This window comes from Chiloscyllium plagiosum, chromosome 42 (assembly GCF_004010195.1).
Source record: "Chiloscyllium plagiosum isolate BGI_BamShark_2017 chromosome 42, ASM401019v2, whole genome shotgun sequence".
NCBI lineage: Eukaryota > Metazoa > Chordata > Chondrichthyes > Orectolobiformes > Hemiscylliidae > Chiloscyllium > Chiloscyllium plagiosum.
The window spans coordinates 11,741,901-11,754,987 of NC_057751.1; the positions used below are offsets into that span (position 1 = coordinate 11,741,901).

Consider the following 13,087-nt stretch of genomic DNA (forward strand, 5'->3'; position numbering starts at 1 on the left):
CACACACACAGACAGACAAAGACCCACATGCACACATATATTTTGTGTGGTGAATTTTTTGTACTGCAGAGTTACATTGCACTTTGCTCAAAAACTACATACATTCATGTGGAACTCTGAGCTCAAAAACTGCATGAATTTATGTAAAACTCTGTTATCTCACTTTTTAGATTAGAATCAATCTAAACATCAGGTCATAGACAGAGAACACAAGGGGCTAAAACCTTCAGCATATTGTCTAGCTATCACCATTGTTAACAGCTAACCCGAGAATGCAACTTTAAAAAAAAGGGTTTTGTGATTTACACATGAAAGAAGTGAAACTATCACTGTATTCTAACAGATGAAAGGCTTAACAGACAATCAGTTCTTCAATGTATCCCCATGAGCATCCCCATCCCTCTTCATTCAATCTCAGCATTCTCACCTCTGTTCCTTTCTCCGTTGTTTCCTAAGCGAGGTAAAGTAACTTCCTCATTTTTGTTTGCTGTTTGTAACTATTTGGAGAAATGGATTACAAAGTACAACAGCACCATGTGATGGTCAAGAAACAAAATTGCATCTGAAGTGTCGGGAGACTGTCCTCATGCTGTCTATCCTTTTATAACCACCAGGGTGCACACTTGTACAATAGGAAAAGGAAGCTGAACTTTGTCAAGTAATTCTCAACGTTCTTTCACATTCATTACATGCATATTTGTCCTGCAGACAGATTTTCCGAATTACTAGTGAATCTTCCATGATGTACAGTAAATCCAAAAAAAAAGTCTTCTCGCAACTGTGTCATAATTTCCCTTTGAATGACTTCATAAAATAAACCCAGATGATTGAAGAAATATTAAATTTAAAAAGGTCCTTCGTTGAGCTATGTTAATTTCAATGACAGCCACGGCAATTGAAGTTGGGAGCAGTCCCGTTAACCATACAATCCATGTTTATTTTTCCATTAAATGCTCCTTCCACCCCAACCCTTCATTGCATTTACTTTCTCTGACTTCTGCCTGTTGCATAATACTTCATAACTAAGGAATTAATCACTTCAGTGTCTCTCCTTGTTCCTCCTCCTCAGCTGTTATTGCTTCACTCATGGTGTTTTTCTGTTTTATTTTGGGAGGGGACCAACTGTTGCATGTTCTGGTGGTGATAGGAGCCATCCACAGCTGCATGCTCTTTCTGGTGGGGAATTCAGGGAAAAATAAAATTATTGCCCTGTTCCTATCCACAGTCATTTGGTTATACTAGATTTCAGCAGCCATGATATAAAACATTGAAATAGATAAAACCATGAGGGGTCTTGAAAGGCTAAAAAAATGTAGAACTAGGGGGTCTCTGTTTTAAAAATAAGGGTTCGCCTTTTTTCTTTGTTCTTTTTTTCTTTCTGAGTCTCTAGAGTCTTTGGAACTCTCTTCCTGACGCAGAGTTCGAAAATATTTTGCAAGCACAAGTGGATAGATTCTCGTTAAGCAGAGGGCTTGAAGGTTATCAAGGTAGACGGGAATACAGATTTTAGTTTATAATCAAATCGACCAAGATTTATCGAACAGTGGGACAGGCTCAAGGGACTGAATGGCCTCATCCTGCTTCTTGTTCATATTTTCATAACAAATACAGAGGAATCTCGATTATCTGAAGGACACCGGCTGGGAGTATTTTGTTCGGATAATCAATTGCTGGATAATCGATGCCAAATAACATGGTTAGCCATGCATCGGAACCTTGAGATCCTGTTTGGATCATCCGAAATTCGGTTAATCGAATGCTGGATCATTGAGGTTCCTCGTATACAAAAAGAAGCAGAATTTGAAGGGCAGGAACTGGTCCATCTTGCCTTGAACAGTCTTCCTGATTCAAACTGAGGCTTCAATCTTAGTTCCAGCCAATCATTTGTCTCAAGTCAGTGACATTCCTTCCAGTGAAGGTCATGCACAGTACAGTATCTAAGTAAATAGCTTCACTCCTTATTGTTGGTACCAGCCCTGTCTCCCAATTATACAATAAATGCATTACAGCTCATGGCTGAAAGTAGAGATGGGCCAGATTTTAACTGCCAGTTTATGATTTGTATCAAGCTTTTCAGTGGCAAAGACACCAATCCAGGCAGTAGAATCATTGAAAGCACTGTATTTTTAAAAAAAAAGGTTTGTCAAAACCTGAATGCAAACATCATGGATCCCACAGCATGGGTGAAGTAGGCAGATTTGCTGAATCTATTCAGGACATGGTTCTGCACTATAACTGCAGCATTGTACCTGTGCTTCGCATTAAATTCCTGATGATTTTAAAAAAAAATAAATAGGTCTTTAGGAACCATGTTGGTTTTGCAGTGTGCTAAAAAAGGCCAGTTCCTGTGCCTGGAATAGTATGGGTGGGTATATCCTGAGTGAAAGTTCCTGAGGGTGACCACACTCACTGCATTTAAACGTTGACTTCCTGGTAGGCAAAAAAAAAGACCTTGAAATTTCTCACAGTATTGCTACCTCGTTCTGTGCCTTTGTCTGTCAGTAACTTCTTCATCATTGAGTCCAAACTGATTGTCACATTAGAGGTGTCCAACATTTATAATTTCCTTGTCGTTACTTTGCTGTGTTCAGCTGTTTGGTGATGCAACTCAAGTGCACAGAAGCCACACACTCAAAACTACCAAACCAATATTTAGAAATCTCCAGAGCAGTCATTGCAATGTGAGTGGTTTTGTATCCAATACAGGAATTATTGTGATGCGTATCTCAATTATTTCTAATTTTTAAATTAGTGTCGTATTGAAATAACAAAATTGTAAAAGACAAGTTGGCCAACCTGTTATTTCTAAAAAGTAAGACTTGCATTTATAAGATTCCTATCTGAGCATTTTAACGACATTGAAGGACTTAGGAAGTGTAGATATTGGTGTAATGTAAACAACGGCCAACATGCACAGAACAATATTTATTTATATTAAAATTTGCAATGAGGAAGGACACGACCAAATGATCCACTGCTGTTCCTATGAATTATTCTAAATTGAGTGTAATTGTACATAAGAGATGTATCACAAATATTACTTCTAAAAAAGTTAAAATTGGATTTCATAAAGCATTTTTCATGACATGAGCACTGCTTGAACCACTTTGCAGTCAGTATTGGTCAGGATGGCTTGGAGATTGGGTAAGGGGACAAATTGAATGGAACTGCGTGACAGACAACTTCTGTCCTTGAGTGTGTGCGGAAGTTGAAATAATTTCATTTTTCTGTTTTGTTTTCTACAAACAGGCAGATAGCCCTGAGGAAATGGAAAGCTGGATGAAAGCCATCAATCAGGCAATCAAGGCAGTCAAGTGTTCAAACAATCCCACAGTACGTCTCCCTCTTACATGTAAAATACTTGATTTGTTTGAGTCCACTGCTTAGTAAAGATAAAATTTTCAATTAAAAATACATTAAGGCTATATTGAAGTGCCAGCGGTTATATTATTGCTGATTGGCATGGCTGCACAAATACTGTAGGATAAATGGCACTCCGAGTAGCATCTTTCAGGAAAATGCTGCTTTTCTAATGTGGTAATGAAATTGTGATAATAGATTTTATGTTGTAAACAAAGAGAGTTGAAAAGAAATTAACTAGTTGCTCAGTATGTGTAATATATAATTTTGCTCATATCACTTCACACCGCTTTCTCCTTTTCAGAGCCACTAGCTGGTGGCTCAGGAAGAGTTGCAGTACTGTCCATTGTGTGCCCTTCATGTTTCTGTTACCTTCATGTACTCATGTATGTGAGTAAACAACTTATACAGTTGTGATATGTTTGGGTGGGGTAGGGGGAGAGGTGTTTTTGAAGCTGACTTCAGTCTCCTGAACTTCACATCAGCAGAAGTTTGTGAGTGGCAATCAGAAGCAAAGACAACACTTGCATTCACTTGGCATTTCTGAAGCCAAGGTGAATCCCAAAGTACCTTCTTAAAGCTGAGCTACTTGGTACTTTTCTGCCCAAACTTCATATTACCTAGTCTTGTTGCATTTGGACATTGATATTAGGTAAGGTGACTGAAAGTTTTGTCAAATAAGTCAGTGTGAAGGACAGTCACAGGTGGCGAGAGGGATGGCAGGATTAAACAAGAGAACTAGAGCTTGCTGGAAGTATCAATGATGGTATAAAGGGAGAGAAGAATGCAAGTGAAGTTGAATTTTTTTTTCATTTATTCAAGAATCTGGGCACTTCTGGCCAGGCCAGCATTTATTTCCCATTCTTCATTGCTTTTGAGAAGGTGGTGGTGTGTTGCCTTCTTGAACTACATCAGTCCATTTGAAGTAGAATTGGAGGGTTTAAACTAATGCTCAAAACTAATAAACAGGGCAGTAGGAACCAGGGCAATAGGTCAGCATTTAGAGTGTTTGAAGAGAAGATAGCAGCTAAATCTAGTAAACCTAATAGGAAGAACAGGCAGGGTAGGATAGGCAAGGGCTTCGTGAAATTATCACTAGGCTGTTAATCCAGAGACAAAGGGAATGTCCTGGGGACTCAAGTTCAAATCCTACCATGACAGATGGTGAAATTTGAATTCAGTAAAAAAAACTCTGGAATTAACAGTCTAATGATGACCATGGATCCATTATGATTTGTTGAGGGGATTACCCATCTGGTTCACTAATACCCTTTAGAGAAGGAAACTGCCATCTTTACCTGGTCTGGCCTATGTGTGTGGTTGACTCTTAAACTGTCTTTTGGTCAATTAGGGTTCGAAGATACATGTTGACCTAACCACTGAAACACTTATCCCTGAATGGATAAATAAAATCCTGTCCCTAAGAACATTCTCCAATAATTTCCCTCCCACTGTAAGGCTTATTGGCCACTAATTCCCTGGATTATCCCTGTTGCCCTTCTGAACAAAGCAACAACCTTGGCTATTCTCTGGTCTTCCATGACATTGCCTGTGGCTGAAGACGATATGAAGATCTCTGTCAAGATCCCAGCGATCACCTATCATTGCCTCCTTCAGTATTCTGGGGTAGCTTCTATCAGGCCCTTAGAATTTATCTATCTTAATGTTTTTCAAGACACCCAACAGATCCTCCTCCTTAACATCAAAAAACCTTTCTCTAAATTTACCATTATCTATGTCTTTTTCCTCAGTGAAACACCTCATTAAACACCTCAAATCATTTCCTCTGACTCCTCACAAAAATTATTTCTTTTTTTCTTTGAGTGGACCTACCCTTTTCTAAGTTACTCTCTTGCTCCTATTATAATGTATAAAATGCTGTGGTATTTTCCTTAATCGTATTTGCCAAGGACATTTTATGGTCCCTTCCAGTCCGTCTAATTTCTTTTTCATGTTCTCTTGTGCTTCCTTCAGAATCCCCAAGGGCCTTGTTAGCTTTCTATTTCCTAAACCTTAATATTCATCTCTTTACTTCTTAACTTAACTTACAACATCTCACATCATCCAAGATTCCCAAACCTTGCCATCCATATCTTTCATCCTCACAGAAACATGCTGGTCCTGAATGCTGATCAACTGGGCTTTTAGAAGATTCTCATATGTCAGATGTGGATTTACCTTCAAACAGCTGCCTCCAATCCAATTTTTCTGGATCCTGCCTAACACCATTATCATTAGCCTTCCCCCAGTTTAGTACTTCCACCCAATAACCAGCCTTTTTCTTTTTCATAATTATCTTGAAGCTTATGGAATTCTGATCACTGTTCCAAAATTCTCCCCCACTGGAACTTTGATCACTTAACCAGGGTCATTCCCCAATTCATGACCTAATATGGCCCCTTCCCTAGCTGGACTATCCACATATTGTTTCAAAAATCCCTCCTGGATGCACCTAATAAATTCTGCCTATCCAAGCCTCTGATACGAAAGGAGTCCCAGTGAATACCGGGGACATGAAAAGTCATCCAGTGCCACAACCCTGTTGTTTTTGCATCTTTCCATGATCTGCTTACAGATCTGTTTCTCTAATTCCTGCTGATAATTGGGAAGCCTATAATAGAACCCCATCATAGTGATTGCACCTTTCTTATTGCTAAGTTCTATCCATATTGCTTTGCTGGATGACTCCTCCAAGATGCCATCTCTTGAGTACAGCTATGACATTCTCCTTAATCGTAATGCAACTCCTCCACTCCTTTAACATCTTTCTCTATCATACCTGAAATACCTAAACCCTGAACTCTCTGAACAGACACCTCTAAACACAACATCAGTCCTGGGAGACTGGACAATTGCAAATGTGACACTGTTGTTGAAGAAAGCGGGGAGGGATAACCCAGGGAACTACAAATCTGTCAGCTCAACATCAATAGTAGAAAAACTGAAGGAGGAGAAAGTGAGGACTGCAGATACTGAAGATCAGCGTCAAGAGTGTGGTGCTGGAAAAGCACAACAGGTCAGGCAGCATCCGAGGAACAGGAGAATCAATGTTTCGGGCATAAGCCCTGACAGAAGGAGGCCATAATACAGAAAAAGATAAATATACACTTAGAGAAAAATACATTCATACCAGACTTTCAACATGGCTTTGTCAAGGGTAGATCATGTCTGACAAATTTAATTAAATTCTTTGATGAGGTGACACAGGGAATGGATGAGGGCAGTGTTATGGATGTTGTATATTTGGACTTTCAGAAAGCACTTGATATGATGCCACATGGCAGGGTTGGTTTGCACATTAGAAATGTTTGCGATTGATAGGTCCTTGGCAGCACAGATCAGAAGTTGGCTAGAACATCGGAAACAAAAGGTGGGTATAGATGAGCATTTCTCAGATTGGAGATAGCTGAAAGTGATGTTACGTGGGGTATGTGTTGCGATCCTTGCTTTCTTTGCTTTATATAAATGATCAGTGTTGAAGACAAAATCTGTAAATTTGCATATGATACTAAGCGAGGAAGAAACGTGAAGTGTGACTTCAGAGGGACTTTGATAAGTTGGCCAAATGGGTAGACACCTGGCACATTAATTTCATTTCAGAGAAATGTGAAGTAATGCAGTTTCGTCGAAGAAACACAGACAATTCAGGCTCAATTGTACAACTTTGAGGGGAATATCAGAGCAGAGGGACCTTTGAATTCAAATGGATAATTCTCTGAAGGTGGCTAGGCAAGTTGAAACTATTGTTTAGAAGGCTTCTTGGATCCTTGAGTTTATAAAGAGAGGCAAAGGGTATAAAAGCAAGGAGTGATGTTGAACTGAACAAACCATTGGTCAGACCATATTAAGGACAGATCTTAAAGGCCTGGAGAGTGCAAAGGAAATTTACTAGAATGGTGGCAGGCATGAGGGATTTTAGACACACAGAAAGATGATCAAATTGGGCTCATTCTCCTTGGAGCGGAAAAAATTAAAAGCTGACCTTACTGAGATGTTCAAAATTATGAACAGTTTTAAGAGGGGTAAAGAAAGTTTTCAGTTTCCATTTCTTGGTATTTCACTAACTAGGAATCACTATTTCAAGATTGTCAGCAACAGAGCTCAGAGTGCGATGAGGAGAAGCCTTTTTTACTCAGAGAGTTGTGAGGATTTGGATTAGAGTGCCGAGGAGAGTGTGGAAGCAGATTCCGTGGAACATTTCATAGAAAAGCTGGATATATATTTGAAAGTGATTAATTTCGAGGGCTACCGAGAATAAGGCTGGAGAATGGAACTAGCTGGGTACCTCTTTCAGGAACTGGTACAGACACCATGGGCTGATTGGTATTCCTCTGTTCGATAAAATTCTGAGTCTAACTGCCTTCCTAACAGCACTGTGAGTGTACCTGCATCACATTGATTGCAGTAACTTCAGAAAACAACTCATCACTACCTTCTCAAGGGTCATGATTTGGAGATGCCGGTGTTGGACTGGGGTGTACAAAGTTAAAAATCACACAACACCAGGTTATAGTCCAACAGGTTTAATTGGAAGCACACTAGCTTTTGGAACGATGCTCCATCAGGTGATTGTGGGTCATTAGGAATATGGGACAATTAATAATGGCCATCCACCATGTAGGAACAATTGAAAAAAAATCCATGGCACCTTACAAGCTGCAGTTTGTTAATTTTGAATGACTATTTTTGTGAGGATTCATTGAAACTCTTCTCATTCACTTAGATAGATTTGAAGCAGTGTCCATTCTGAAATTTTAGACCACCGCATTTCAAGCATCCAAACATGGAGAAAAACTAGAGGGCAAACCATCTTGAGTTATTCCTACTTCTAAGGCCAGCTCAGGTGCAACAGCATGGATCTTCAGACAGTCAGTTTGAAGAATCATTACTGAGACATGCAGGGCCTAATACATGAAATGAATTAGATTATTCAATTAATTGTCAAATCATTTCAAAACAAAAGTAAAATAATGAGAAAAAAAATGGGATTTCTGAAATCTCTAAACTAAACATTTCTCAATTTTCAATGCCAGAGATGCTACTCAGTCATGATTAAGACTTACTGTATCATTTAAAAATTCATCTCAGCATTAATGCTGACACACCCTAACTTATTCTTCAGTGTTTGTAAATCTCACAGCTTCATGGTCTGAGCTGATATCTCATTCTGATTTTATTGGTGTGGTGCAGGTTTTAGGTAGCCTCTGGAGGATCAGGGAAAACAACAGCAACATCAGGAGTTCTGTGTTTTGACTGCACAGTGTGCAGACTCTGGAAGTGACTGCATAATTTGTTGCATAATAACAGTGAACTCTGTTCATCCGATCTTTATTCTCAGCCCAAAATCTGGCCATTCAAACGGAGTGAGCAGAAAGAAATTACCACTGTAAATGCCCATGCTCCACATATAAGAATGCCATACAAATGATAAATCCACTTGCCATTTTCTAATTTTATTTCTGCCATCTGCTAACAGCACATAAGCATTTGGGCTGGTTGTTGGTTTGGACAAGCTGCGAACGAAGTATTCCATTTCATACCAAATCGTAAGGGAAAAGGAAACAACTGTGATTGTTGACCAGTCAGTTACCCATTGACTGAAGTGCCAGGAGTATGATCAAAATGCAGATGGTTGTTCATTATTTCAAGCTGTGGCTTTGCAGCTCAATGGAATATGATTAACTTGAAAATGCAGCAAATAAGGTCACAGAGCAATCACTTTCTAACAGCTGATTTGAAGTGTCAACCATGGTCGTTTTGGCAGGGGATGCACAGTTTTTGATGCTGTTTGCCAGGCATTTTCTGAGAAGTAGGTTTTGCAGCAAGAGTTCATTATTTTCAAATGGTTTGTGAATAATTGCATGGAAATTTATCAAACACTATGAAAGCATTGACAATTTTCTGCCTGATCATTTTGCTTTGGGTGCATTTGCATAGACAGAATAATTACTGTTAGATCAGTTGGGCAGTGTATGAAGTGTGATGGGCAAAGGAACAGAATTTTCTGGGCAGACTGCAAGGATCAGAGATAAGAGCAAAAAAAAATGCTGCAAAAGCCCAGTATCTATGGAGAGAAATAGTTATTGTTTCAGGGTCAATGGACTTTCATCAAAGTATTTCTGATGAGAGGTCCTGAAACTATCTGGGACATTATCTGTGTTTCTGTCTTAACAGGTGCTGCCTGACCTTCTGAGCTTTTCCAGCTTTCATTTTCCTTCTGTCAGATTTCCAGCATCTGCAACATTTTCCTTTTGCAAGGACCAGAGGATCATAACCAGTTCATCATTTTTGAGAGGCTTACAGATTGCATGGTATTTAGAAAGGAAATTTCGGTGATGTTATGTTCCCTTTCCTCATGAGTTTAATATCATTCACAGGCTCCGGTTCAATCCAGTTTCATCAGCAGAACTTCTTCGTCACAGCCAGTTGATTCGCTGACTGCATCAAACCCATCCCCCTCGGTGTTGTTATGGCCTCAGTCTAATTCCAAGCCCCAAGGAGAAGAAAAACGACCTCTCTCCAAGTCTACCTCCGTGGTGTCATCATGGCAGCCATGGACTCCTGTGCCAGGTACTGGTGAGCCACTTATGTCTCCAGTAGAGGAGGTGGGCAGGAATGAGAGTGCCCTGAAAACACCACCTGAAGTACCCAAACCACAGCTGTCAATGAAGGAAGATGTGAATGGTCAGGGGAAGCGCCGCAGACACAGGTCACAGCCAGCACCCAAAAAGGAGCATCAGTTCCAGTACAATGTTGATGATGACGGCATCCGAACAACAGATGTTTAATAACAGTAAACTTGTCTTTTCCCATTGTTCATTCTGTCTAGGATTAGTGACTCAAATAGTTTTCATTTTGGATAAAAGTGCCTGCTTGTAAACAGCTTAGCTTGCCAGTGTCCTTGCTGAAGCTTCATTACCGAGTAAAGTCAGGAAACAATGTTGGAGACTAAAGGCTCAAGAAAGCAGCTATATCATGTTTTTGTATGGCTGCTCTTTACATTTCCATTCCTACTCGATTCAACAGGATAACAGCATGGCCGGATTCTGGCAACTGAAATGCAAGCCACCCAAGGGCCCAGTACGACCTAGCACAGCCAATGGGTCTCTGTGATACACTGATGATGAGGAATGTATTAAAATTGAAGCAATTTTTACGTTCCTGAGGTGTAGCTAAGCCCTTTGTGCACATTTGTCACTGAAACACTGTGGAAAACACAGAAGCACAGACAAGTGCTGCAACATTCTAGCCATTGAGGGAGACGGAATTTGGATTCTGCATTCCTTAATTGTGTCAATTAACTGTGTTATTTGCAGTTCTTAAATCTCTGTTGCTGCCTTTCTGCAAATGGACGTGGGTCAGTTTCTCAAGGAAGAAGTGCGTCAAGAAAAAAAGTTGTTCCAGTCCCAGAATCATCATGTCCTATACCTGCTTTTTCCTTCCTCAGGCAAGGCATTGAACAAACATTTATTTTGTCTCAGTGTTCCCTGCACTGTTTTCTGTTTGTTCCTCCGGAAGCATTTCTAAACAACTGATTAGTGGGACTTGCGCTCCCACTGTTCTGTATATATTATTAAGGTTCAGGCAGAGTCCATCATGACATTGCAATTGAAAACAGCTCCATATTTTGCGACTCAGTTCTATAACCTCTCCTAGGTAGAGAGCCCAGCCAGTGAAAAATTGCAATGACGCACGATCAATTAGGAGGATTATACTTGATCCCATTCTCAACTAATTTGTACTCTTTGGCGCAAGTTTGTTTGCATAGGAAAGATCAAGTAGGAAAATAAGAGAGCCAGAATTATTTCTTTGTTGTTTAGACAGCCTTTACTGCCTTTGAGGAAGATAGCATGGATGTCAAGAGAGGTTACGGTGGTGAAAATTACAAAACAAAGTTTGACAGTAAATTATATTCAGGAAGAGGAAACAGTTTGTCCAGATTCACATTGCTGGGATACACTCATGTGAGGAATGTCAAATATGACTTGGATTTTGTGTTGCCCCAGAGAATAACTATCCTGCCAATGATCTGTGCTGAGATTTGCACATCAACAGTCCTCAGCAGGATGAGGCACTGTTAAATTGCTAACTTTGGACCTCAGCAAAGAGTTTTCAGGAAAAGAGGGCAGAGAATCAGATTTGAAAAAGGAAATAAAAGTAAACATTGTGTTGATCGATGGTTCACTTTATGCAGAGATGACAGAATGCTGGTTTCATGCTGATCGTTTAGTTTCATAGAATAAAGAACTTTGCAGTACAGAAGGACACCATTTGATTGTGTCTATACTGGCTTCCAAAAGCTAGTCCCAGTTAGCTCACCCCATTTTCCAGTCTTAACTCCATAGCTCTCGAAGTTCATCTCTTTGAAATACATCCAGTTCACTCTTGAACCTTTCTATGGATCTGCTTCCACCATTCTCCCAGGAGCATATTCCAAGTCCTAATAAATCTCTGAATCAAAAAACTTCTTTTCATCTCACTCCGAGCTCTCCTGCTGACAGTCTTGAAATTGTAACCTCTCGTTACTGACATACCAAATAGTGGAAACAGAATATCCTTCTTTACCCAATTAAAATTGTTTATCATTTTGAATATCTCAATGAGGTCACCTCTTAATCTTTTGTACTCCAAGGAGCTCATTTTTGTCCAACCATACTTTGTATCAAAAATCCTTCATTTCTGGTGTCATTCTAGTAAATCTCCTTTACACTCCCACCAGGGCTTTAACATCCTTCCTTAAATAAGGTGCCCAGAACTAAACATAATGTTTCAAATGTCGTCTGACCAATAATTTGGAGAAGTGTAGCATCAGTTCCTTGCATTTATACTCTGACTCTATTTATAAATCCAAGGTGCCTATCAGCCTTGAAAACAATTGTTTCAAGTTTCCTGACGACCTTCAGAGAATCATGCAAATTATTTCACTAAATGCATGGAGTGTAGTTTTGTTCACTACACTCCATGCATTTACATATATGGAATTTAACTTTTCCTTTATCTCTTTTTTGCCCATTGGAACACGACCATTTCATTGTTTTTTTAATTTATTAGAAAAGATTTTATACGTATACATTGTCACTCGACACAGTTTTTACAAATGTAGAAAAAACAAACACACGGTGTTTCTTACTCAAAGAAACCTATTTGTATACACTTGAGGTACCAGGAGGGCCCGATAACTGAACAGACCCCCCCCCCCCCCCCATTTATCTTTGGCAGAAAGACCTCAGACAATGGTCTTTGCCTACTTTGCCTTGGTGGCAGCTGCCCCAAGCTTTAGTGTAACCCTCAGCAGGTAGTCCTGGATCGTGGAATGTGCCAGTCTGCAACACTTGGACAAGATCACCTCCTTACACTGGAAGATCAGCAGGGTTCGAGCAGACTAAAGCATGTCTTTCACTGAGTTGATGGTCCTCCAGGCACAGTTGATGTTTTTCTCGGTGTGCACCCTGGGGCACAGACCGTAGAGGAGAGTCTGTGTTATGGAGCTACTTGACAAAATCCACTGAAATGTGCAAACTCTACACAGAGAGTCGCCCAAGGGTGTAATCGAACATGGGTCCCTGATGCTGGAAGGCAGCAGTGCTAACCACTGAGCCATTGTGCTTCTATACAATCATTTACCAATTCAAATTCTGAATCAAAACATTTACAGACATTTTATTTTTCTTAATTGAGAATTATGCAAGCTGCATGTGTCAATGTAACTGTCCTCCAATTCAAAGAC

At 39.8% G+C, this 13,087-nt stretch overlaps 1 protein-coding gene across 1 annotated transcript in view; it reads left to right on the forward strand.

The window, feature by feature from the left end:
* Window positions 1-12,430, forward strand: part of LOC122543126 (pleckstrin homology domain-containing family A member 2-like) — a 106,498-nt gene extending 94,068 nt beyond the window's left edge. Inside the window, exons 11-12 of the mRNA XM_043681467.1 lie at window positions 3,250-3,333; window positions 9,738-12,430. Of these exons, the coding sequence (XP_043537402.1) occupies window positions 3,250-3,333; window positions 9,738-10,148 (495 nt within the window). The 3' untranslated portion in view covers window positions 10,149-12,430. The remainder of the gene's footprint in view (window positions 1-3,249; window positions 3,334-9,737) is intronic.
* Window positions 12,431-13,087: the final 657 nt, after the last annotated feature.